The sequence below is a fragment of the Loxodonta africana genome, chromosome 11, assembly GCF_030014295.1.
Source record: "Loxodonta africana isolate mLoxAfr1 chromosome 11, mLoxAfr1.hap2, whole genome shotgun sequence".
NCBI lineage: Eukaryota > Metazoa > Chordata > Mammalia > Proboscidea > Elephantidae > Loxodonta > Loxodonta africana.
In genome coordinates, this window is record NC_087352.1 from 729598 (window position 1) to 756730 (window position 27133).

The 27133-nt window shown below is 40.5% G+C and overlaps 1 protein-coding gene across 5 annotated transcripts; it reads left to right on the forward strand.

Moving 5' to 3' along the window:
* Positions 1-41: 41 nt before the first annotated feature.
* On the forward strand, positions 42-25579 carry ZNF568 (zinc finger protein 568). 5 transcript variants are annotated; one of them, XM_023541468.2, is made up of 7 exons: positions 42-152; positions 1736-1811; positions 3118-3176; positions 3625-3726; positions 14224-14350; positions 14799-14894; positions 20752-25579. In XM_023541468.2, exons 3-7 carry the CDS (start codon positions 3162-3164, stop codon positions 22332-22334), a joined length of 1923 nt encoding a protein of 640 aa, XP_023397236.1. In that variant the 5' UTR covers positions 42-152; positions 1736-1811; positions 3118-3161; the 3' UTR covers positions 22335-25579. The 5 variants fall into 5 exon arrangements, with proteins under 5 accessions (XP_023397236.1, XP_023397238.1, XP_023397235.1 ...); XM_023541470.2 differs by having other exon boundaries at positions 49-187; XM_023541467.2 differs by lacking the exon at positions 42-152 and adding an exon at positions 239-362.
* Positions 25580-27133: the final 1554 nt, after the last annotated feature.

Consider the following 27133-nt stretch of genomic DNA (forward strand, 5'->3'; position numbering starts at 1 on the left):
GGGGCCTTCTGGGAGATGTAGTTCCGCGCGGCCCCGGCGGCCGGGAGGCGGGTGCGGAGGAGGGTCCGCGGTGCCGCGCTCGGCCCGGGCCTACCTACGGGTCGCCTTCGCCCGAGCTCCCAGAAGCTGAGCGCGGGAGGCGTTTCCCGCAGGTGACGCTGCCGCCTTCTCGCAGCGGGGCGTGGAGGTGGGGCCGGAGCGGCCTGGATGGCGAACCGCGGGCGGCCGACGGGGCGGAGCCTCTGGGGAGGCCGGCGAGTGTCCGGGGTAGCGGCGCCGCGGAGCTGGGCGCGGGCGCTCAGCCTGGGAGTCCGCGCCTAAGGAGTGGTGGGAGCTGTTGGAGCAAGACGCTGGGGGAGATGGTGTGTCTGTGTGTGTGTGAGAGATTGTGTGTGTGTGAGAGATTGTGTGTGTGTGTGTGAGAGAGAGATCGTGACCCTGCGTGTGTGATTGTGATGACACGTGTAATGGGCTGTCTGTGGTGCTGGCAGGAGCAACTGTAGTGGTTTAAGTGGCTGTGATACGTGTGTGAGAATGGTGGTGTGTGTGGCTGGATGTGTGTGTGGTGGCGTAATTATGGTCTGTGTGATTGTGATGATACGTGTTTGTGTGTATGATGATGAAGTGTGTGGTGGGGTGTGCGTGATCAGGATGAAGGATATGGTGGTGTGTGTGAGAGAGAACGAGCTGAGAGTTTGGTGAGGTGTGTGATCATGATGTGTGTGGTTCTTGTCTAACCTGACTTCTCTGTAGCATGTCACAGAGTTTGTAACTGCTTCAAAAAAAAGCATTTCTGTGTTTGGTTTCTAGTGGTTCGCCCTATGCATTGGCTACTCCTTTTCAGTTTCCTTTCCAGGCTCATCATTATCTCATCATGGTATAGCTTGCTTCTTTTCTAGGAGGGGTTCAGATCTGCCCCACATGAGTCTTTCCTGGGGCTCTGGCTAAAGGGACAGTGGTTACCAGGGCATGATCTTCTCATAAGGAACCTGGTGGCACAGTGGTTAAAGCACTCTGCTGCTTACGGAAAGGTGGGAGGTTGGAACCCACCAGCCCCTGTGCAAGAGAAAGATGTGCCAGACTGTTTCTGGAAAGGCTTACAGCCTTGGAAACCCTATGGGGCAGTTCTGCCCTGTCCTGTAGGGTCGCTGTGAGTTGGAATTGGCAGTGGGTGGATCTTCTACTGGTGGATCACCAAAGCGCAAGACCACAAAACAAATCATGCAAACACCGTTAGAACCTGTGCTCCCAGGTATACAGATATTAGCCCAAGCACATCATGTGCCTAAGCTTAACATCAGCAGGATGGGAAAACACACACAGCAGGAGGGCGTGGCAAATAGCGTGAATGTACAAGCCTATCACAAGTGAAGCATTGGGACCAAGCCGTGCAATGCTTAAGCACTTGGCTGCTAACTGAAAGGTCGTCAGTTTGAATCCACCAGCTGGAAACCCTATGGGGGCAGTTTTCTACTCTGCCTTATAGGGTCACTATGATTAAGAATCGATGGGTTTTATTAGGAATGAAGAATTAGGACCATTATTCCAGTCTACCACATTAAGAAACATGCCAATTTATCCTGGTGAATGCTTTTTAGTACAAGTTCTTTTTTGTCTAATAGTATTGTTTATGAGGTTTTGTTGTTACTGTATTTTCCAGAAATTTAATTTTCTAACCTCTTTATCTCGACTCGACGGCACTGGGTTTTTTAACCTCTTTATGTCTTTGTTTCAGGTCTCTCTCTTGTAAAGAGCATGTTGCTCGGCTTTTTTCCATTTCATCCTGTTTGACTGATACTTTAATAAAATAGGTGAGCTTAATTCAGTTACCTTTATTGTGATTACTGATATGTATTAGCTTGTTTTTACTTCTTCTTTTTGTCCTATACCTTTTTTAATTGTGCAGGCTTAGCTTATCCCTTTTTTTCTCTCCACTGATTTGGAAATTGCTAATTCTATTCCTATTCTTACCCTTGAATTTTTAACATGCGTACTTAAGGAAACCCATACTGAAAAAAGACTTTAGGACTCTTTAACTCCAAACTATTCACCCATTTCTGTTATTATTGTGTTTTACTTCTAATTTTTAATATCCCAAATTAGTAGTAGTTTATTTGTTCAACATATATATTTTTGACAGCCTGTTATCAGTAGGAAAAACAGACAGAGAAGAATCCCTGTTTTCATGAAGTTTATATGGGGGGAGGGTTGACAGATAATACGTATGATAAATTATGTATGGTAGTTAGTTAGAAGGTGGTCATTGTTACTAAAAAAAAAAAACTAGGAGTATATTCCATTTATATTAAAAAATTTTTTTCTAGGCATTCTCCTCCTCCCCTTCAGCAACTGGCAGCCACTAATAAACTTTTGTCTGAGGCATTGGCCTATTCTAGGTATTTCATCGAAGTGGAATCACGCAATATTTGTCCTTTTGTGTCTGGCTTATTTCACTCAGGATAACGTTTTCAAGGTTCATCCATGTAATGGCATGTATCAGCACTTCGTTTCTCTTTATGGCTAAATAATCATCTGTTGTATGTATACGCCGTATTTTGTTCTTCCATTCATCTGCTGATGGACACTTGGGTTGTTCCCACATTTTAGGCCCTGAATTTTTTGTGGTGAAAAATAAATCAGTTATTTTAATATGTCGTTAGAATCATGACTGCTTTCCATTCTTTCATATAATTGTTCCAAAATGCCTATCTGTAACCAGTTTCAATTAAAGTTTTTTCCCAAACTCTTCATTATCAAAATATCACCTTAAAGAGCATCTTAACCCTTGCTGGGATTGTATTTAATCTATACTACTACGTACTTAGGTTAAGTTTCCAGGAGTAAAATAGCAAGAGCCTAGGAGAATACTATATTGCCAGTGAATTCTTTGGGCACCCTCTGCTTTGCCCTCCAGCTATCCCCATCAGACCCTTTGTGATTAAGTCTGTCATGTTCGTGTCAGCATCTCCATAGCCCGGTGCTGGTTAACGTTTCTCATGACTCTTTAAGGGTCGTTTATCCACAGGGGGCCATACAGCCAGCCGCCCAGTGCTGAAGATTTCCGTCTTTGTTTCTCTGCAGCTCTGAAACAAGTCTCTTTTATTTCTCTCCCCTCAGCTTGGCGTCCGCAGGACTGTGCCCTTTCCAGGGAAGAGGAGGATATGACCAGGTCTCATGTACGTTTTAAGCACGTTATTTATTTCCTGCCTTATTTTGCAATGTTGTAGTGGGTTACCAAGGTCCACTTAGTAAAATGGGAGAAAAACAATAGATGAAAATCAAGATGAGGAAAAATATAAATAGAAGACCAGAACCAGAGGAAATTTGGGATATGAATATGCAAGGAAATGTCCGTGCACAGTTACTAAGATTGGGCTCAGCTTTGACTATGATCTGAAGAGGCACAGCAAACTGGGAGATAGAGTTCATTTCACAAATTGTACTGCGTATGACAAAGAAGCTTGACAACTGTGTCTTAGTCACCTAGTGCCGCCGTGATAGAAGTACCACAAGTAGATGGCTTTAACAAAGGGAACTTTATTTTCTCACAACCTAGGAGTTTACAAGTCCAAATTCAGGGCCTTGGCTCCAGGGTAAGGCGTTCTCTCTCTGTTGGTTCTGAAGGCAGGTCCTTGTCCTCAATCTTCCCATGGTCGAGGAGCTTTTCAGGCGCAGGGACCCCGGGTCCAAAGGACACACTCCGCTCCCGCTGCTGCATGCTTCCTGGTATGAGGTCCCCAACTCTCTGCTTGCTTCCCTTTCCTTTTATCTCTTGAGAGATAGAAGGTGGTGCAGGCCACACCCCAGGGAAACTCCCTTTACGTTGGATCAGGGAGATGACCCGAGTAAGGGTGTTATCTCTTGAGAGATAGAAGGTGGTGCAGGCCACACCCCAGGGAAACTCCCTTTACGTTGGATCAGGGAGATGACCCGAGTAAGGGTGGTGTTACAATCCCACCGTAATCCTCGTAACATAAAATTACAATCACAAAATGGAGGACAACCACACAATACTTGGAATCGTGGCCTAACCAAGTTGACACATGTTTTGGGGGACACAATTCAATCCATTACAAACTGCTTAGGGGGAAAAAGCTTTTCAGTGGCACTAGGTCAAAAAGAAATTCTGAAATAATTCTATAATTGTTAAACTCGTTTTTAAAAAAAAATCCTGTCTTGCCTAAGGATTAAAAACTTACTCTGGAGGAATAAATGGAACACCTGTCTTTCAGGTGAGCCTACGTATTTTTTAAATTGAGCTTTTGATAGAAGTTGAGGCAAAATATACACTACATCTTAGTGGTTTCGGAACATGTGGTATTCTCCATCCTTTTACAAAATGACCCATCCTTCTCTGCCCTTGACTCCCTTTCTACCTCTGGGGCCTCTCTCTGTCAGCTCTTCCTCATACTCCCGTATGTTGAAGATCCCACTTCACTGACTTTTTTCCTCTCAGCTCAAGTATCTCTCGCCCTGAAAAACATACATCTTTTGACGGCATGATCATGTGGTTCACCCACCTCTTTCTCTTGTCAAGAGAACAGTCTGTGCTTATGGATAGACTTGTGTTCAGATTTTGGCCCAGTGACGTAGTGCGTGATCATAGGCAAGTTTCTTAATCTCTTTGTGCCTCAGTTACATTATCTGTAAATGGGGATAATAATGGTTCTTGTTGTCGTTGTTAGGTGCCGTTGAGTGGGTTCTGACTCGTAGCGACCCTACGCACAACAGAACGAAACACTGCCCGGTCCTGCGCCATCCTTGCAGTTGTTGCTATGCTTGAGCTCGTTGTTGCAGCCACTGTGTCAGTCCACCTCGTTGAGGGTCTTCCTCTTTCCCACTGACCCTGTACTCTGCCAAGCACGATGTCCTTCTCCAGGGACTGATCCCTCCTGACAACATGTCCAAAGTATGTAAGACGCAGTCTCGCCATCCTTGCCTCTAAGGAGCATTCTGGTTGTACTTCTAAGACAGATTTGTTTGTTCTTTTGGCAGTCCATGGTATATTCAATATTCTTCCCCAACACCACAATTCAAAGGCATCAATTCTTCGGTCTTCCTTATTCATTGTCCAGCTTTCACATGCATATGATGTCCTTTGCAGCAGATTTGCCCAATGCAATGCGTCTTTTGATTTCTTGACTGCTGCTTCCATGGCTGTCGATTGTGGATCCAAGTAAAATGAAATCCTTGACAACTTCAATCTCTTCCCCATTTATCACTGCTGTTGCTCATTGGTCCAGTTGTGAGGATTTTTGTTTTCTTTATGTTGAGGTGTAATCCGTACTGAAGGCTGTGGTCTTTGATCTTCATTAGTGAGTGCTTCAAGTCCTCTTCACTTTCAGCAAGCAAGGTTGTATCCTGTGCATAACGCAGGTTGTTAATGAGCCTTCCTCCAATCCTGATGCCTCGTTCTTCTTCATATAGTCCAGCTTCTCGGATTATTTGCTCAGCATACAAAAAAAAAAAAAATAGACTGAATTTAAAAAAAAAAAAAAAAAAACAGTGCCAGATTGAATAGGTATGGTGAAAGAATACAACCCTGGTGCATACCTTTCCTGACTTTAAACCAATCAATATCCCCTTGTTCTGCCTGAACAACTGCCTCTTGATCTATGTAAAGGTTCCTCATGAGCACAATTAAGTGTTCTGGAATTCCCATTCTTCACAATGTTATCCATAGTTTGTTATGATCTACACAGTCGAATGCCTTTGTATAGTCAATAAAACACAGGTAAACATCCTTCTGGTATTCTCTGCTTTCAGCAAGGATCCATCTGACATCAGCAATGATATCCCTGGTTCCACATCCTCTTCTGAAACCGGCCTGAATTTCTGGCAGTTCTCTGTCGATATACTGCTACAGCCGTTTTTGAATGATCTTCAGCAAAATTTTGCTTGCGTGCGATATTAATGATATTGTTCTATAATTTCCACATGCAGTTGGATCACCTTTTGTGGGAATAGGGATAAATATGGATCTCTTCCAGTCAGTTGGCCAGGAAGCTGTCTTCCATATTTCTTGGCATAGACGAGTGAGCACCTCCAGCGCTGCATCTGTTTGTTGAAATATCTCAATTGATATTCCATCAATTCCTGGAGCCTTGTTTTTCGCCAGTGCCTTCAGAGCAGCTTGGACTTCTTCCTTCAATACCATTGGTTCCTGATCATATGGCACCTCTTGAAAAGGTTGAACATCGACTAATTCTTTTTGGTATAATGACTCTGTATTCCTTCCATCTCCTTTTGATGCTTCCTGCGTCGTTTAATATTTTCCCCGTGGAATCCTTCACTATTGAAACTCGGGGCTTGAATTTTTTTTTCAATTCTTTCAGCTTGAGAAACGCTGAGCGTGTCCTTCCCTTTAGGTTTCCCATCTCCAGCTCTTTGCACACGTCATTATAATACTTTACTTTGTCTTCTCAAGACGCCCTTTGAAATCTTCTGTTCAGTTCTTTTACTTCATCAATTCTTCCTTTTGCTTTAGCCGCTCGATGTTCAAGAGCAAGTTTCAGAGTCTCTTCTGACATCCATCTTGGTCTTTTCTTTGTTTGCTGTCTTTTCAATGACCTCTTGCTTTCTTCATGTATGATGTCCTTGATGTCATTCCACAACTGGTCTGGTCTTTGGTCACTAGTGTTCAGTGAGTCAAATCTAATCTTCAGACGGTCTCCAAATTCCGGTGAAATATACTCAAGGTCATATGTTGGCTTTCGTAGACTTGGTCTGATTTTCTTCAGTTTTGGCTTGAACTTGCATATGAGCAATTGATGGTCTGTTCCACAGTCGGCCCCTAGCCTTGTTCTGACTGATGATACTGAGCTTTTCCATTGTCTCTTTCCACAGATGTAGTCAATTTGGTTTCTGTGTGTCCCATCTGGCAAGGTCCATGTTAGTCACCCTTTATGTTGGTGACAGAAGGTATTTGCAATGAAGAAGTCGTTGCTCTTGCAAACTTGTATCATTCCATTTCTGGCATTGTTTCCATCACCAATGCAATGGTAGGTAGGCCCAGGCCAAGCACCTCACCCACGGACCCTCCTCCACACCGCTTCCTGGCCATCGGGCTGTGCAGAGCAACATCTCCCAGAAGGCCCCTCCGGCACTTAACTTCCGGTCAGGACGCAGGCCGGTTGTACCCTGTGGGGAGCGCCTGAGCGAGGTCCGCAGAGGACGCTCCGCCAGCATGCGCCTATGGCACGACGGAAACTCCGAGACCTGGCTGGACACTGAGAGGTGCGGGAGCAGTAGCATTGGGTCGGCCCAGGCCAGGTGCCGAGAGGCCAAACGCCATGTTGTCGGTGTGAGTCCTGCTGTGGACCACATTTCCCAGAGGACCCGGTGGCGGACTCTGTTTTTGCAGGAATTTGCGTCACGCCTGGCAGGACAGTTAGATTCGTGAAGGGAGCAATCGGGGCCCCCGGGAACCGGTTCTTCTCCACAGGTACAGACCCGGGAAGGCTGGAGGTGAGGAGTCTGGATTAAGATTAAGAAACATGCATAAACTGCGTGAATACACATCAAGTGTCTGATAAAGCTAGAGCTGAAAACTGGGAGTCTGACTCTAGGGCCCACGCTGTGTGATACTATACAGATTGAACCTTACTCGTGAGTGAAGAAATGCAAATTCTACTAGCTGTCTGTTCATGTGGTTTGTCCGTTTTAAATCGTTAGTCTTTTTACTTGATATGAGAGAATTTTAAGAATGCCCAGTTCTTTTTGTGTGTGTGTTTTAAGTGAAAGTTTACAATTCAAGTCAGTCTCTCATGCAAAAACTTAAACACACCTTGCTATGTACTCCTAGCTGCTCCCCACAATGTGACAGCGCACTCCTCCTCTCTATTCTGTATTCCCTGTGTCCATTCAACCAGCTCCTGTCCCCCTCTCCCTTCTCATCTTGTCTCTAGGCAGGAGCTCTGCCCATATAGTCTCATGTGTCTACTTGAGCCAGGAAGCTCACTCCTCATGAGTATCATTTTCTGTCTTATAGTCCAGTCTAATCTTTGTCTGAGGAGTTGGCTTTAGGAATAGTTCCACAGAGTGAGGCAGCCACAGTGGACCTGCTGACCCATGGAGCAAGAGAGCCGAGGGCATTCAGGCATGAGGCTTGCTGGTGGAGTGGGGTGCTTCGGGGCACTTATCAGTGGAGCTAAAGAGCTTTTGTAACACTCGACTGAGCAGGGAAGAAGCCAGGCCCAACCAGGGAACAAGGCCGAGGCAGAGTGGGAGCCGAGGCTGAGAACAAGGCTCAGTGGCAGAGGCCTGCCTGCAGGCATGACTGAGAAGAAACTGTCCTGATGGATGAACTGTATCCTGTCTCCTGAGTTGTTACCATTACTTGTGAGTTGATCCTGATCCTGAGTTATAACCTGTTACTACTAATAAACTCCATAATCGTGAGTATGGTGTGTGAGTTCTGTGTGGCCATTGCAGTGAATTATTGAACCCAGCAGAGAAGTAGAGTGCTGTGGGAGAGACAGCTGGTGTCAGAAATGAAGAAGTTGAAGAGTGGAGGTATGTCTGACCTCTACCTCATAAGAGTTAGCTTTGTGATCCTGATTCTTATCTCTTCTTCTGGATGTTGGCAGGCCCTGATGCTAGATGAAACAAACAAACAAAAAACCCTTTACTATTGAGTTAGTTCTAACTCATGGCGACCCTATAGGACAGAGTTGAACTGCCCCATAGCGTTTTCAAGGAGCAGCTGGTGGATTCAAACTGCCGACCTCTTCTCTTCTTTAGCAGCTGAGCCCTTAACAACTGTGCCACCAGAGCTCTATTCTGTCACCTTTTTTTTTTTTTTTAACTCAGCGTTTTACCGTGATGTATCTGGGTGAGTATCTCTTTGCATTTATCTTACTCAGAGTTTATTGAATGTCTTAAACGTGTAGATTAATGCTTTTCATCTGTTATTTCTTTGAGTATTCTTTTTTCTATGCCTTTCTCTTCTTCTGTGCACCTACCGTGCATATGTCGGTGCTCTTAATGGTATCCCACATTTTTCTGAGACTCTGTTCATTTTCCTTTATTCTTTTTTTCCCTTTGTTCTTTGAATGGCATGATCTTTATTGATCCATCTTCAAGTGTGGTGATTTTTTTTCTGCTGGATGTAATTTATTGTTGAACCCGTCTTGTGAATTTTTCATTTTGGTTATTTTACTGTTCAGTTCCAGAATTTCCACCTGATTTTTTTTTTTAATGTGTAACTTCTGGCTCTCTATTGATATTCTTTATTAGGTGCGGTGTTGCTGTCATACCTTCTGTACTTCTTTAAGCATGGTGTCTTTTAGTCTTTGAATATGTACTGGCTGCTTTGATGTCTTTGCATGTTAAATCTAACATCTAGGTCCTCTCACGGGCAGTTTCAATTGTCTGCTTTTTTTCCTTTGTAGTCTTTGTGCTTTCCTGTTACTTTGTCTGTCTCGTAATTTTTTTTAAAAAACTAATCATTTTGGGTAATTGTAGCAACTCTGTGTACTGATTCTCTTCCCCCTTCTTCTGAGGCTTGTTTTTGTTGACTTGTATTTGTTTAGTGACTTGCCTAGAATACTTTAGTGAAATTTTTATTTCCCCTGAACTTTGAAGCCTTTGGTGTCACTCCTTAGAGGGTACAGCCTTGGGCATGCACACGCTCTGATGACAGTGGTTTTATCAGGGCCCTCTTTGACTGTCCCTTGCCTTCATCTCTTGTTTAAGCTGTCTAATTTGATATCACACCCAGCTTTTAGGTGCCACGAATTGCTTCCTGGTTTCTCTATTTTTTTTTGACAGTGCCCTGGGCATAAGTTTTTCCATAGCCTGATTCAATTAAAGTCAGGCAGGGATAGTTCTTGAGGCCAGTCTTTAAAGTTTGTTCTAACCCCAGGAAAGTTCTTCTTAGCTGTCTCTTCCTGATTTTCTCTGGTGTACTAGCTGGCCTCTATTTTACCTTATTGCTCTTAATTAAAAGGAGTTACCAAACTATAAGAACTAGATGGTGCCTAGCTACTACTACCAACTATTTTGATCCAGGGCCACAATAGATAACCCTGTTAGAACAGGAGAAAAAGGGGAACAGTACTCAAATTCTTAAAAAGCCCAGACTTATTGGACCAGTTGAGACTGAAGACTCCCTGAGACTATTGCTCTGAGATACTCTTTAAACCTTGAACCAAAACTATCCCCTGAATTCACCTTTTAGTGAAATAACAGATTGGTACACAAAATAAAGGATATTATCCATGAGTACGGTGCTCCATTAAAAAACCATCTGTATGAGACCAAAAGGCCAACCATTACTCTAAAGCAAAGATGAGAACATACGGGGACAGGGAGACTGGAGCGTTGGAAACGGAACAAGTGTAACGCAATTAAGGAGAATGTTGACTCATTGTGAAAAATGTAACTGATGCCATTGAGCAATCTGTATAGAAATTGTCAAATGGAAACCTAATTTGCTGTGTAAACTTCCAACGAAAACACAATAAAATATTTAAGAAATAAAAGAAGCTACCAAAAAACCAAACCTGTTGCCATCGAGTTGATTCTGACTCATAGTGACCCTATAGGACAGAGTAGAAATGCACCGTAGGGTTTCCAGGGAGCGGTTGGTGGATTCAAACTGCTGACCTTTTGGTTAGCAGCCAAGCTCTTAACCACTGCCCATGCCACCTCGTCTTAATTGCTTATCACCAAAATCTCCATTGTTTCTGAGTATGCCATTTGGCTTGAACTTCCCCCACATCCTGTTTCAAATAAAGTCAGCTCCTCTGGGGAGAGCATCCCTAGGTAAAATCTCTGAGCCTTACTCTAGATGCTGGTTAAGGGTGATAGCCCCTGGTCTTCCTGACTTGCCTCTGTTGGTGTAGAACTTCTGCCCTAAGAGTAAGCTGGGATGAAGGCCTTATTATTCTTGGCCTGCCATCCTTGGTGTAGAGCCTCTGCCTCATGAGTGGGGCCTGGGTGATGGAAAGGAGCCCCCAACCTCAGCCACACCAGGAATTTAGCCTCTTCAACCTGAAGAGGATGAGAATGCTGGCTGCCTGCTCCTCCTGATGAGATACCATATTTCTTGACTGGTAGTTGAGAGAGAGGAAGCCCCATCTTAGCCACACTCATGCAGAGTGGAGCTTCTGTCAAGCTATGCTAGGGCCAGGGGAGAGAGGGAGTGGATCACGACTCAAATGGCAGAAAATGTTACAATTCTTGCCAAGTTTTAGTAGATTTTCTTGAATAAATGTGTCTTTGTTTGCTGTATACCCTTAGGACAATTTCCGGAAACCGTCAGTGGTAGTGTGTTTTTTCTTAGAGTTTTCACTACGTACGCTAGTCTCTCTGGGGAACAGGTCCATGGAGCGCCTCAGGCTGCCCCGAGTACAAGTCCTCTCATAAGTTTTCAGAGCTTCTCATTCTGTCTTTTATTACACATGTCCCTCCCTCTCTTTTTTATTTTGTTATTGTTGAGAATGTACACGGCAAACATATACCAATTCAACAGTTTCTGCATGTACGATTTAGTGATATTGATTATGTTATTTGAGTTATGCAGCCATCCTCACCCTCCTTTTCTGATTTGTTCCTCCCTCATTAACATAAACACACTGGCCCCTCAGGTTTCTATCAGATCTTTTGAGTTCCTGTTGTCAATTTGATCCCATATAGATAGTTCTTAGAAGAGCATAATGCTCAAGGCAGACTTTTTTTTTTCTAACTAGTTGAGCTGAACTGTTTTTTAGTTTTAAAGTGACTTCAGGGGATATTTTTGGTTTAAGGTTTAAAGATTATCTCAGGGAAATAGTTTTCAGGGGTTCATTCACCCTCCGTGGCTCCAGAATATCTAGAGCTCATGAGAATTTGAAATTCTGTTCTACATTTTCCCCTTTTGATCAGCATTCTTCTATGGAATCTTCAATCAATGTTCAGTACTGGTAGTCAGGCACCATCCAGTTCTTCTGGTCTCATGGCAAAGGAGACAGTTCATGGAAGCAGTTAGCCACACATTCCATATCCTCCTTATATTTCTGACTCTCCTTCTTACTCTGATGCTCCAGGTAAATACAGACCAATTGTTGTGCCATGGATGGCTGCTTGCAAGCTTTTAAGATCCCAGACCCTATGCAACAAACTAGGAGGTAGAACAGAAGCACTAAACATGTAATGAGGCCAATTAACTGAAGTGTTCCATGAAATCATGACCCTAAACTTCCAAATCAAGGAACCACATCCCATGTTTGGTTGTACACAGGCAGTCTCAGCAGCTACTCTTCTTCTTGTAAACGTATCTATGACACAGCTTTTGCCAATTCAACTTTTTATAGGTATACAACTTATTACACACATCCTTTTTAAATTCCACGTTTGAATAATTGTTTCTCTTGATTTAGTCTTGATGAGTATTTGTCTATTTTATTAGAATCATCAAGGTATCCATTTTTAGAAATGGAGGTACATGTATATATATTTATAGCTTTTTTACTGTAAAATTAACTTGTTTTTGTCTTTATGTTTACCAAGTCTTACATCCCATGTATTTGCTTGAAAGTTATTTTACTAATTGCCTCAGTCTTCACATATAAAATCTTAAACACTAATTTCTGTAAGTTCATTTGACTAATTTGTTAATCCAGTGTCTTGTGAGGTATCAGGAGGTTTAGACACTAACACCAAAAAGATTTTATTTCTGTTTTTGTTAATATAGTGATTAGTGAAGCCGTTGTGCCAGGGGTCAGTTTTTCACATCTGGTTTTGTCTTCAGTCTCCTTCCAGACTTTTCTCTGTGCTTCCCCAAGTCAGGATGATGTCCCGTATCAGTGGATTTTGATTTTTTTTTTTTTAAGCCTGGCATTTGTTCCATCCTTGATGATATTACATGTTTCCAACCTAGCAAGAAAAGGGGGTTTTGAGTGTAGAAGCTCCTTTTTGTCCAGTGTCTGTCTTGAATCGGGATGTTTGTGGGGTTCTGAGACTCTGCTTGCTGCCTCTGAGAGGAAGTGTAGTGTGCGGGGTGAGAACATGGCCCCTGCAGCCGGATGTGGGGTGGGATCCTGGCTGACCACGGGAGTTACTTTCTAGCCCCGATTTCCTCACATTTAAGATAGATAATAATAGCTACTTCATAGCCATATTGGGGGCACTTAAAAAGTTAATATACCTAAAGGAACTATAACAGCACCTGAAACATAGTAAGCGCTCAATAAGTGACAACGGTGATAATACTGATGATAGTAGTGATCTCAGCATCATAGAGATCATTTCTCAGAAACACTGTGACTCTGCCCTTGGGACTTTCCATATGTGTTTCTCATCTTTGACTCATCCAGCTTATACTATTTCTTGAATAAATTCGTATTATATGGTCACTGTGAATCAGAAGCAACTCAACGGCAACATGGCATATGTGGTGGTTTTTCTTTCCTAGGGCCTTCACAGATGGAGGTATTTCCTAATTTCCCTGTTTGGACATTGAAGATCTTAAATGAGGAGAAGGAGTTAGATATCTGTGATTAAGTAACATTCTTTTCTAGCAATTTCTTGGAAATTTGTCTCTTGGCTTCTGTTACACCAGTCTCAGGTTTTAATTCTGATCTTCAGATTATAAATAAAACAAAAAACCAAGACCCTGAATTCCTTCCTTTGATGCTTCCCTGTTGATTCTGTCCTTGGCCCTGTACCCACCACACACGTTCTGGACAACCACTCACAGCCTTCAGTCATGGGTTCAGCTTCTGTCCAGTTTAGATTGGCCAGCTAACAGATTCTCATTTCCTTTCTCTACACTTCCAACTGCATAGTGGACATTTCCATCCAAAAGTCCCAGAGGGATTTTAACTTTTGCTTATTCAAGCCCGTTTTTCCTCCTTCTGCCTTCTTACTCTCACCTCCTGTTCCTTACCATGTTCCTTTTCTCAAACGACCACCTGGAAAGGCTCTGAGCCTGTGAGGCCTGTTCAACAGGTCCGTCTCTGTCAGCCCGGTACAAATCAGTGAGTACCCTCTCCGCCTTCCTGCGTAACAGACAATGAATTCTTAAGTGTGCTGACTCAATAATTATTTTACTCTAACAGTATATTTACTCTATGGTTTATTTTCCCCACTGAATAATACAAAGTTAGATAAATATAAAGGCGCAATATGGAGTTTTTAATGGACTCTGACCCCTACATACTTGCTAAACGTGTTTTGTGTGATTTTACCACGATGTTTCATTTAGGTGACTTCAGATTAACTAAGATTGTGTTTTTACAGGAAACAGTGACTTTTAAAGACGTGGCTGTGGACTTCACCCAGGAGGAGTGGCAGCAAATGAAACCTGCTCAGAGGAACTTGTACCGGGATGTGATGCTGGAGAACTATAGCAACCTAGTCACAGTGGGTAAGGGTATCTTTGCCGTTTAACTCAGAGTTCTTTACCATTTCTAAAGTGTGTGAAGACTAACTGGCTAGATGAGCCTGGCCTTTCTTTTCTTCACGTGACTGTACGTGCTCTAGTCTCCAAAAACGCCTTTGCCATCGAGTCGATTCTGACTCATAGCCTATAGGACAGAGTAGAACTGCCTCATAGGGTTTCCAAGGAGTGGCTGGTGGATTTGAACTGCCAACCTTGTGGTTAGCAGCCAAGCTCTTAACCGCTGCACCACCAGGGCTCCCTAGTCTCCAAGGTAACGGCTGATTGCTTGCTTCATTGTGCTTCTTTGGAATTTCCTCCCTCTTCATCCTTCATAAGCCCTCAGAATTCTGCCCAAGATCTGAGATGGATTTTTTCTGTATTTATTTTCATCTTCACCAGTAACATCCAAGCGCTTTGCCTTTTCCCATAATAGGCTGTCAAGTCACCAAACCAGATGTGATCTTCAAGTTGGAGCAGGAAGAGGAGCCCTGGGTGGTAGAGGAAGGAATGTTTGGGAGGCACTGTCCAGGTGAGTAAGTGAAAACCAGGCAGCTGTGAACCAGAAAGCCTTGTGGCAGCCATGTGGCAGTTGTTTAGAGAGGTCAATAACCATTCTTAAAGGCCCTAGTCTTCTAGAGTGACACATGGTATAGATGTTTCAGATTACTGTGACATGTTTATATACTGTTCTTCCTATCTTGGGGCTATCTCCTTTTTCCAAATTAGAGGACCAGTAGCCCCTCTTATCTGATTTCAGGATGACATCCCTCCTTAACTCATTTATAACTGTACATTCAGGATTATCGTCTCTCTGATCTGTACGCTATTTCTTTCCTTCACGTTCATAGTTTATTTTCTTATGCATTTGGTATTTCATGAGTGTGTAATATTCTAAAAAATGTGTATGTTTGACACTTGGATTTCCTTTTCATTTCGTTCCTTCTTTTCATTTCCAGAAACCTCAGAGTTCTGTTTTGTAATGATACTCACACTCTGCGTTGTACTTCACAGCCTTTACAGTCCCACGTAGGTTTCCAGGTTCCTGACTTAGGGACTGATGCCCTCTCCCATTCACGCCCACCTTCCAGTCCTTTAATTTTTTTTTAATACAATACATGGACTCAGTTAAAAAATACAGATTGTCAAAAGACACACTGAAAAGTAGTTCCTCTTCCCATCCTGACGCCTAGTCCCTTCCTTTCCCCAGCTGCGTATACTACTTTTTTTTCAGAGTTATCTTGCCTATTCTTTGTTGGTTTTGCATGTGAATTCTAGACTCAGTTGTCTACTTCCAAAGAAACCTGTTGGAATTTCTATATGGCCTTGGCTTGTATTGATCAGCTAGTCTCAGTTTTTTCTTTCAACTCATGAGGGATTCATGTTTTTTGCCTTTTGTAGCATCATTGTATAGGTCTGAAGCTGGTTCCTTTTCCATTTATCGTTATTCATCTGTGAATGAGGGTATTTCTTCCTCTGGCTTCTTTACAGAAGCATAGTGTTGGAGATTGTCCAGAAAAAACCTTGAGCAATTTGGAAGCTTCTATAAATCACAGTGGAGTCCTTTATCCTAGAAGGTTTTGTGCTGGGAGCCGGTTTATCCTTTACTTCTCCCCAGTCAGGGAGAAATGATCATTTGCGTGGTTCCCATAGCACACAGGGTGTCTCTTCCGCCCCCTACACCAGTAGACTGCTTTATCAAGAATAATGCCTAACAAGAAGCAGCAGCCGCTGTGTGGGTGTCCTCCCTGCCGGGTCCACTCTGTACTGTGGTCTTTCCTCATACGCTCGAGTTGGAGTTAGTTTTAGTGTCCTAAAAGGTGTCGCTTATTTTTCAGTTTCTCGTTCTCCATGTTTGCAAAGAGAACCCTACCATACTGAAACAGGAGGTCCTCTGTGCTACATCTCACCCCTGGATCACTCTTGGAAACCTTTTTCTTTGTTCCTTTCTAAAGGATTCTGATTTCTCCTCAGTTTATTTTTCATTTCTTCTTCCTTTATGAAATTTAGAGTAATACCAATATTACTGAATGTAGTTTTAGATTTCTCTCCTGTAGGGTGTGTTCTACTAGGGATATACAGTCAGAATACTGTGTTTTAAAGTTACTTGAAATAATTATTCTCTGTGTGATTATGCCCCAAACTTCATATATAGGCTTCAATTTGTTTTTAATATTTAGGGATTGCTTTGACTTTTTTTAATTTGTTTTCATTATGAAAAATCATTTACATGATTCCAGTGTCAAAACTGTAAAACAAGTTACAGTCAGAGAAGTCCTGCTTTCATCTAGGATCTACATGTATGTAAAAAAAAAAAAAAGCTGTAGAACAGTGTGTTACCTTTCAAGTTAAAAAGAATGAAAGAATCATCCAAAACCTAATAAAAACCAGTTACTCATAGGGTGAAGGAGGAAAAAATGTTTCAGAAACAGGGTGGGAGGTAGGCATCTTCGAATATATTGCTGTTTGGTAATTTTCCAATTTTTATCAACTCAATATAAGTAAAAGATGGGGTTTAGTAGTCTCGTACCACCATCTCCACTTTTCCTCACCTCTTTCTCTGAATATAGACATACTACAATTTTGGCTAATTTAATCTTTATTGCTTCCTTTACTATGATTGTTGTAGTATCATTCACTACTGAACCAAGAAAACCAAACCCAACCCGTTGCAGCTGAGTTGATTCCAACTCATAGCGACCCTGTACAGGACAGAGTAGAATTGCCCCATAGGGTTTCCAAGGAGCAGCTGATGGATTTGAACTGCTGACCTTTTGGTTAGCAGCCACACTTCTTAACCACCACCACCAGGGCTCCACTGAACCAAGAAGTGACTATTAATCATGTACCTTTATATAGCTTTTGTTCTTCTTGAAATTCCTAATTTTAAAATTATTTTTTCTGCTTACTTGATTTTCTAGGTGCTTTTAATTTAAACAAGAGTCTCAAAATCTTTGAGTAAAGACTCCATCAGTGTTATTAGTTTACCTCATTTTAATACAAGAAGAGGTAAGAAGGAAATTCCAAGGATTTTGTAGCTAACAAAGAAATTTTACCTTTATCTCTCCCTCCTCCAAAGGGAGATATCCATTTAAATATTATATAAGTTGAACAGTAACTTAAGAAGCATTACAGGCAGTTAGAAAAGCAGATTGTTTTAGAGGTTAAAAGTTTTCTTTCACAAGATATAGTAACAAACTCTGAAGTCCAGGTGCCTTAAAAACATTTTTTTTACAAGTAACAGTTATTCTTAAATTTTGTAATTGAAGTCAGAACATGGTGTCCTGGTTATAAATTGCCATATGATTCTAGAGACTGGATAGGAGGAGTGTAAGATTGGTTACCTCTTGAATAGTCTCAGTATCACAGGCATTTTGAGCTCACTTTATAACTCAGAATTATAGGTGTTTTCCTGCAACTGAGGAGAAGGGACATTTTTTTTGTCTTCCTGACATTCCTTCACCGTGCTCAAGGCCAAGCACTAGGATTCCATTAGCACCAATAGAAAAGGTCATATTTAAGAATCTTAAATTTATAATATGGAAAAGGAAATGGACAAAAATAACTTTAACCAAATGAAATACCAGCCATGTATTATTCAGGTACTACAGTAACTGTCATTAATTTTTTTTCACATTCCCTAAGAGAAATGTAAAATTTCTCTCAACACTATTTTCACATGGCCAAGCATATCCAGTAATCGGTCAATTTCATTTTTCTTTGTGTGTGTGAGTGTGCGTGTGTCTGTGTGAGTGAGTGTGAGTGTGTGTGTGTGAGTGAGACAGCCCCTCTGGAGTCATCTGCCCATTTGGATTAGTTAACGGCTAGACCTCCAGCTCATTTGCTAGCTTGGCACTTCTCCCCAGTTTCACACCGGTCAGTTTTACCTCTTCCTCTGCGCGACCCTCTGTGTGCTGGATCCCACTTTCCCCTCGTTCCTGGTTTATCCTCTCGTGTTGGTAGGATACACATTCTGGTGACTTCCTGAGGAAGGAAGGGTACATTTCAAGTCATGTTTTTGAGCTCTAGCAAGTCTGAGAACATCTTTTTTCTGACTGTACTTTGCTTACGTATAAAACTCTAGGCAGTACACTGTTCTCCCTAAGAAATGTAAATGCTTTCCTCCACCGTCCTCTTTTAGAGTTTCTGATGCCATTTTGACTTTTATAACTTTGTGTGTAACTGTTTTCTATCTCTCTCTCAAGGTGTTGAGAGTCTTCTCTTTATTCCCAGAGTTCTGACATTTTTTGATGATGTGCCCTGGGGTAGAGGCTTTTTTCGTTAATTGTGCTGATGAATCCCTTTGGTGTAGAAATACATGTTTTAACACTTTTAAAAAATTTCAAACTCTTTCTTTAATATTTTCACTTTTCCATATTCTCTCCCTGATTAATATGATATTGACTTTTATGGACTGAGTATAGTTTTCTTTTTCCTCTGTCCTATTTATGTGTCATCGTTGTTCTGCTTTCTAGGAGAGAGCCTCGACATTAATTTCCAAATTGTGTTTGCTCATTTTTAATTTCTAAGAATTTTTTCTTATTTTGATTGTTCTCTTTTTTATTTCACATTTCTAGTATCTCTGTGATACTGATATAATCTTCTTTGAAACCTGCTTCTTTCCGATACTTGTGTTTCATCAGTGTTTCATATGTGTTTTGATGTCTGCCTTTTATATGAAAGATTGTTCTCAAAATTCTGGTGATTCTTGGCTGTCAGTTCATATTTAAGAATGATGGTCTAAAACTGTTTGTTATCTCTCTGTGTTCATAGGTAGGGATTTTGGTTAGTCGGCTCTACTGTAGGATGGTTGGCTTACAACCTACAACTTTATTGTGGAGTCCCAAATGCCAGTATCTTTAGGCTTTTTATTTTTAATCCTCCCATCTCCTCCTACGTGGACGTACATGCCTGCATTCATGGGGATAAGCAACAGAAAGGAATTGGAGGTCTCACTATTCAGTATATAAACTTTCTCATAATTCCCTTTTTTTCAGTATAAGGCATTTCCTCTGCATCTGCTTCATCATCTGTCCCTAAATCTGTAGCTTCTCTGGCTCATTTTCGCTAGGAAGTAAACCTTCCTTTGCCTGCTGAGGTGGTGGAGACATTGCCACTTCCTATTTCAATTAAAGAGAAGAGTGTATTGGTTAAGGTTCAGTTACAGACAAAAGAATTTACTAGTTCTTATTTTAAGAAGGAAGAAATTTATATCAAAGTATTAAATGGTTTACAGAATCTTTGTGAGAAATAAAAGGATAGACTATAGGAGATAAGCTTCGAGGGATTATCAAACTCAGACCATAGAACTGAGTTGCTAAGAGAGCCCCTTCTCTCACCATGATCAAGAAGTTGTTTCTGATTAAACCAGAAAGACACCAGCTGTGGACTCCAGAAACCAGCTGCTGCTTTTGTAATGTCATGAGCATAATGGATGTCTCATGCCCCATCTCTTTCCTCTTTGTATTCAGTTCTGAATTAAAATGTTTTATTAGTGCATTGTATATGGTGAACGTAAATCACATCCAGAAACTTACATGCAAGTGTGTCTAGGAAATGTAGTTTTTAACTGTCTCAGCCTCTTCAGAATAAAAAAAATACACTTTTGGAATAGAGGTTACCCAAGCAAATTCACAATACCTGCATCAGGGCATTTAACTACTCCCTACTCAAACTTTACATTAATCCTCTTCTTTTCAGCCCCATTCTTATTCCCACCTTTTGAGTACTTGAATCTTCCAGTGCATGAGCTTTTCCAGTGTTCTGTGGCCAAATCATTTTGTTGCTTCTTGGCACTTTCATCCTCATTGTATTTTTACTTTAGCTTCTTAGCTCTGCTATCACTTAACAGTTCCCCATAAACCTTTCATCTTCCAGTATTTTGTTGAAATCTCTTGTTCATCCTTGTTTACGTTCTTTTTTTTTTTCTGTCCCTACAGGTTTGACCCTTCATTCTTTGACTGTGATTTTAATGGAATTTTAGCGAGGAGGGAGAAATAAACATGTACATTCAATCTACTGTGTTTAACCACAGTGTGAATTTTATCCTCTGCTCATTCAACTCCCTATCCAGCTCTTTATGTGTTCAGCCTTTCATCTTAATTATTCTGTTTATTTTACTGATTTCTCTATTGTACAGAGACAATTTTAAAACCAATCAAAGCTACTTTGACCTATAAGTACCAGTTTTCTCTTTCTAGTATTTTGTATTGAAGTTTACCTTCTCAAACCTTAGGAACTACGGATGTTTGCGTTTTGGATTTCTTTCACATTGGGAAACTAAGGCCAACATCAGACATTCAACTTCACATTAGAAAACTTTTGAAATGTTATTAATAGTTTAGTAGTAGAAAAATTTACAAATAATAATTTTTGGTCCTCCATTTTAGAAATTTGGGAAGTTGATGAGCAGATCAAGAAGCAACAGGGAACACTTGTAAGGAAACTCACATTCATCTCCAAGAAAGCTCTGATTAAAGAAAAAGTCAGCGAATGCAAAAAAATTGCAAAAATAATTCCTCTGAGCTCAGACATTGCAACTTCGAGACAAAGCTTCTATGAATGTGACTCAGTTGATAAGGATTTGGAACATAATTTAGACCTACTTAGTTTTGAGAAAGACTGTGTAAGAGAGAAAAATTATGAATATAATGAGTATGGGAAACCATTTTACCATTTCTCATCTCATGTTGTAATTCCTTTTAAGTGTAATCGATGTGGACAGGAGTTCAATCATAAATTTGACCTCATCAGACATGGGAGAATTCATGCTGGAGATAAACCCTATCAATGTAAAGAATGTGGAAAAGCCTTTAGCAGGAAGGAAAATCTTATAACACATCAAAAAATTCATACTGGGGAAAAACCTTTTAAGTGTAATGAATGTGGAAAGGCTTTCATTCAGATGTCAAACCTTATTAGACACCAGAGAATTCATACTGGGGAAAAACCTTACGCATGTAAGGATTGTTGGAAAGCCTTCAGTCAGAAATCAAATCTCATTGAACATGAGAGAATTCATACTGGAGAAAAGCCCTATGAATGTAAGGAATGTGGGAAATCCTTCAGCCAGAAGCAAAACCTTATTGAGCATGAGAAAATTCATACTGGGGAGAAACCTTATGCATGTAATGAATGTGGTAGAGCTTTTTCTCGAATGTCATCTGTTACTCTACACATGAGAAGTCACACAGGGGAAAAACCCTATAAATGTAATAAATGTGGAAAAGCCTTCTCTCAATGCTCAGTATTTATTATACATATGAGAAGTCATACAGGTGAGAAACCCTATGTATGTAGTGAATGTGGGAAAGCCTTCTCTCAAAGTTCATCCCTTACTGTGCATATGAGAAATCATACAGCTGAGAAACCTTATGAATGTAATGAATGTGGGAAAGCCTTCAGCCGGAAAGAAAATCTCCTTACACATCAGAAAATTCATACTGGAGAGAAACCTTATGAATGTAATGAATGTGGGAAAGCTTTTATTCAGATGTCAAACCTCATTCGACACCAGAGAATTCATACTGGTGAAAAACCCTATGCATGTACAGTATGTGGGAAAACCTTTAGTCAAAAATCAAATCTTACTGAACATGAGAAAATTCATACTGGGGAGAAACCATATCATTGTAATCAATGTGGAAAAGCTTTCAGTCAGAGACAAAATCTCCTTGAGCATGAGAAAATTCATACTGGAGAAAAACCATTTAAATGTAATGAATGCGGTAAAGCCTTCTCTCGAATCTCATCCCTTACTCTTCATGTGAGAAGTCATACAGGGGAGAAACCCTATGAATGTAATAAATGTGGAAAAGCCTTCTCTCAATGCTCGTTACTTATTATACATATGAGAAGTCATACTGGCGAGAAACCCTTTGAATGCAATGAATGTGGGAAAGCGTTCTCTCAGAGAGCGTCTCTTTCTATACATAAGAGAGGTCATACAGGCGAGAAACACCATGTGTACTGAATGAGAGAAGGACTTCTCTTAAATTCAAACCATGCTCTATTTAACTTTTAAAATATCTTGGAGTAAACTCAACAACAACAAAAATTCACAAGATCTTTATGGAAAAAAAAATAGTAAAACTGTTGAAGGGCATAAGACTTGAATAAATGCAGAGGAATACTATGTACCTAAATGGAATAATCCAATATCATAAAAACTATCAGTTCTCCCAAATTAATTGACTAATGCAGTTCCAGACAAAATCTCACAAGAATATTTTAGAATATTTACAAAATGCTCCTAAAATCATGTGAAGTAGAAGTCTATAGATTGCTGAGAAAATTTTGAAAAAGAACAGAGGAAACACCCTCATATCATATACTACACATATTATAGAAGTTATAGTCATTCGAAATTGTTTTTTAGGTAAATAACAGGTTTTACAGAATAGAGTGTCTAGAACAGTCCCCAGAATATATGTGAACGTGGTGTTAGAGAAGACATCGTAAGTAGGGAAACCATTGCCTAGTCAGAACAAATTGTTGAACTATTTGACTGTCCATATTGGGGAAAATAAAATTACATCCAAGCTTACAACATATAAAGAAACAATTCAAAGGATTTGAACACTGGACTGTGAAAAGCCAAACTTTGAAACTCTTCAGAGAAAATACAGGAGAGTGTCTTTATGACACTGAGGGAGGTAAGCATTTTTTAAAAATAAAAAGACCCCGCAATTCCACTTCTTCAGCATATACATCCTAAAGAAACTCACAAGTCTGTGTGTGTGTGTGTGTGTGTGTGTGTGTGCCTGAATTGGAAACAACCTAAACATTCATTAGTGGGCAATGGGTAAATAAAATGATATATTCAAATGATGGGATTCTATACAACAGTTAAAGTCAGTTACAGTGTAACATGTATTTGTAATATGAATAGTTATCAGAAACAATATCAAATGAAAAAAATCAAGATACAAATGATGTTGCATAATGACTTTAATGTAAATTGAAATCATTCACAAAGAACAGAACTATCCTTTTGTTATATATATATATGTATGTAAAACTATCTAAAATGACTAGCAGGGTGTATACCAAATTATTGATATTGGTCATGTCTAGCATATTGGGATTGGGGATACTGATTGAAGGGGGCCTTTAGCTTTACTTGTAATTTTTTATGTCTTAAATAGAAGACTGGTAACGTATAAAATAAATCGTAAAAGTTATGATGTATGATGGTAATGTGGGTGTCTTGTCTTAATAGCATTTTCTACTTATATCTCAGAATTAGAGAGCCAGGGGAAAGCCTGTGCCTACAGAAAATAAGTTATAATGGATCCATATGCCTTATCAGATGCTAAATTATTTCACTGAAATGTTTCCAGAAATTTAATTAGAAATGATAGTCATGTTTATTATGTAATATAAAATTAATATATTTTCTCATTTCTGTGATCCATATTTTTTTACATTGTAACATTTCTGGAGTCAAGACTCATACTTTCAACCAATGTCTTAGGTTTAAGTAAATATGTAATTATTAAAAATTTTAAAATCAGATGACAGTGTAACAGATCAAATATGTTTTTACTTACAATTTTAGAGCATCATGGTATACTGTTCGTGTTCTCCATCCATTCAGCATGTCTGGCATTATTTGATAACATATTTGTTGTTTTCATAACTAATTAATACTAGGTGCAGAGTAATTGTGGAGAGAATACGGTTTTCTGAGAAATTGACTCTGGGATGTTAGTTTTCTTGTCCATACGTTGCCATATGACTAGCATAGGCATTAGTATTTTTAATTATTAGAATATTTTGAAATGAGAAAGGCTTTTTATTTCTCTGAAGTGGCCATAAGCAATCATGTAAAATAGCTTCAATCGTTTTATTCCTTCTACAGCCCTTGATTTATACATCCTCTCCAGTTTGGGTTGGAAGCAGTGGCGGTGGCCTCAGACGCTGGGTAATAAATAATAACATAGTTCCTCTGAAAGAGCCTGATTCCCTGTGACAGTGCATGAACCAACCGTTACTTCCATTGATGTTTTTATTATGCCATCTCCACAGTATTACTTGATCTGAAGAGCTTTTTAAAAGATCAGGGCTTGGGGGTGTTGATCAAATGGAATCTTTAGCTTTTATGTTTGAACATCAACTACATCTATTTGAAGCTGATTTAACAAAATTCAGTCTGTTCCTGTCAAAGTTGTGAAGAGCAACCATGACTGAATGAGTGTTTGACTTCTAGCAGCCGTTTTCGAAGACTGACAATGACTTACGTATGTAAGTAGCAGGGACTGATTTTTATGAAAACACCGATTTACCAAAACATAAATATCTGCATGAGCGTTGTGTTTTCATAATCTCATCTTTAGTAGGCTGTGTGATAAATCCAGCTTCAGAAGCATGTGTAACATCTGTAGACTTTATTTGTTAATGGTTTTCAGAGTTAATGTGTTATCTAGTCAAGAAAACTTGTGTAAATACTTTTAGTTTTGAGAAGGCTTTTTTTGTCTAAATTGTCATTTTTCTCCTAATTTTCTTCTTGTTTCTTTGGCCCATACTTCATATGGCTTAAGTCTTCTGCCCCTTTCTTTATTTGGCTGATCTCCGACTCCAGCCCCTCCAGAGGTTGAGTTGATACTCACCCTAAATCACATCGTTGGACTATCTGGTGTGGCCTGTGGCCCCCAGAAAAACAGGCGCTTCTACCAGGTATGACATTCCAGGGGCTTAAGAATAACCTCCTAGGACCCAAGGGCAAAGACCAGACCTCTCTTTGGGCAAGGGTAAAATCTTTACTGCACAGTGAGTTACCCCCCCAGAGTTGTCAGATTCCCCTTCAGGACCAAGACACTCATGCCTCATGCCAACTGCTGGTTATTTTGACTGCCGGCAACTCACAGATAAGGTCCTCTCTAGGAACTGCGCTCGGCTGACGGGAGCGGCCTTGCCAAAGGCTATACAGCGTCCCCAAAGGCAGCCTGGTCCTCTTTGCCTCGGTTTAGGACAACTCCAAAGAGCCATCCCATCTCTAGAGCTCACCGAAAGATTGCGACTGCATCACAGCTCAGCTCCTCCTCCCACCCGATTCTGCTCCCTCGTTCCCTTACAAGTGATGCTGCCCAGAACTTGCCCCCAGGAAACCTCCTGGCCACAGAGATTCATCGGAATGTTTCCCAGGGAACCTTGCCCTTGCCTAGGACAGTGGGTCATTTTGCCACAGCAGTCTCAAACCGAGAAAATGTTTTAATGTTTTAAATTCATTTAAAAATAAACCCTTTACATGTGAACATGCCTTTTATGAAAAATAACTATTTTTAAAACAAAAACATTTAGTGAGAAAGGTGATGTTATAAATTTTTGCAAATCCTTTTAATATGTGGCTTTACAGTGGTGACTAGCTCAGCTGCTAACCAAAAAATTCTGTATTTTGTACAGTTCTGTCTTCCCCCGTAAGTTGTTGTCACCAATTACATCTTTATACACTGTGTCCAATAACATGTAATTATTATGCGGTGTCTTTTACATCATCTTTTTGTTGTTAGCTGCCACTGAGTTGGCCCCTGACCCATCGCCACCCCAGACGTAACAGAAGGAGAAAGTATATCAGGCCAGTGGGGAAAGTGGGGACAGTTGAATCAATAGAGCAGAAAAAATTGATTATCTGCTTGCCAAAAAGATGAAATTAAATTCCCACCTCCCACAATAAACAAAAATCAACTCCAGATCGGTGAAGGATTTTCTTTTTTTGGACAGAGCTGAAGATATATCCAGCAGAAAATCTATATTTTGTATATTTATTTTAAAATTTTTTGTACTTTAGATGAAGGCTTACAGAGCAAACACATATTGTTTTTTGACATTGATTGCCAACCCCATGACATGTCAACCCTTTCCCCTTCTTGAACTTTGCTTCCCCATTAGCAGCTTTCCTGTCCCTTCCTGCCTTCTCATCCTTGCCCATTTAGTTTTGTTTTATGGGCCTGTCTAATCTTTGGCTGAAGGGTGAACCTCAGGAGTGACTTCATCGTTGAGCTATAAGGATGTCTGGGGGCCATACTCTCTAGGTTTTTCCAGTCTCTGTCAGACTGTCATGTCTGATCTTTTATATGTGTGTGTGAATTAGAATTTTCTCTACTTTTTTCTCCAACTCTGCCCGGAACCCTCTATTGTGATCCTTGTCAGACCACTCGGTGGTCATAACCTGGCACCATCCAGTTGTGCTGGACTCAGTCTGGTAGAGACTGTGATAGTTGTGGTCTGTTAGTCCCTTGGACTAATTTTTCTGTTGTGTTTTTGGTTTTCTTCTTTCTCCCTTGCTCCAGACAGGGTGAGACCATTGGTGTATCTTAGATGGCCACTTATGAGCTTTTAAGACCTCAGATGCTACTCACCAAAGTAGAATATAGAACATTTTCTCTATAAACTATGTTATGCCAATAGAGCTAGATGTTCGCTGAGACCATGATCACCAGGTCCCTCAGCCAGAAATTCGGTCCCTCAGGGAGTTTGGATGTGTCTATGGAGCTTCCCTGACCCTGTCTTGGACAAGTTGTGCTGGCTTCCCTATGATTGTGTACTGTCTTACCCTGAAAGAAAGATTTGAATGTTAAAAAAAAAAACTTGAAAATTCTAGATAAAAAAATACAGTTGAATATCTTTTAGACTTTGGGCAGAAAAATATTAAACAAAAATTACAGTGTTAATTAGAAAAGAAAGAATTGTTAAATTTGGCCATTTTAAAATTAAGAATATATTCATCAAATTATACCTTAAAGGGAAAAAAAACAAGTTAGAAATTAGGAA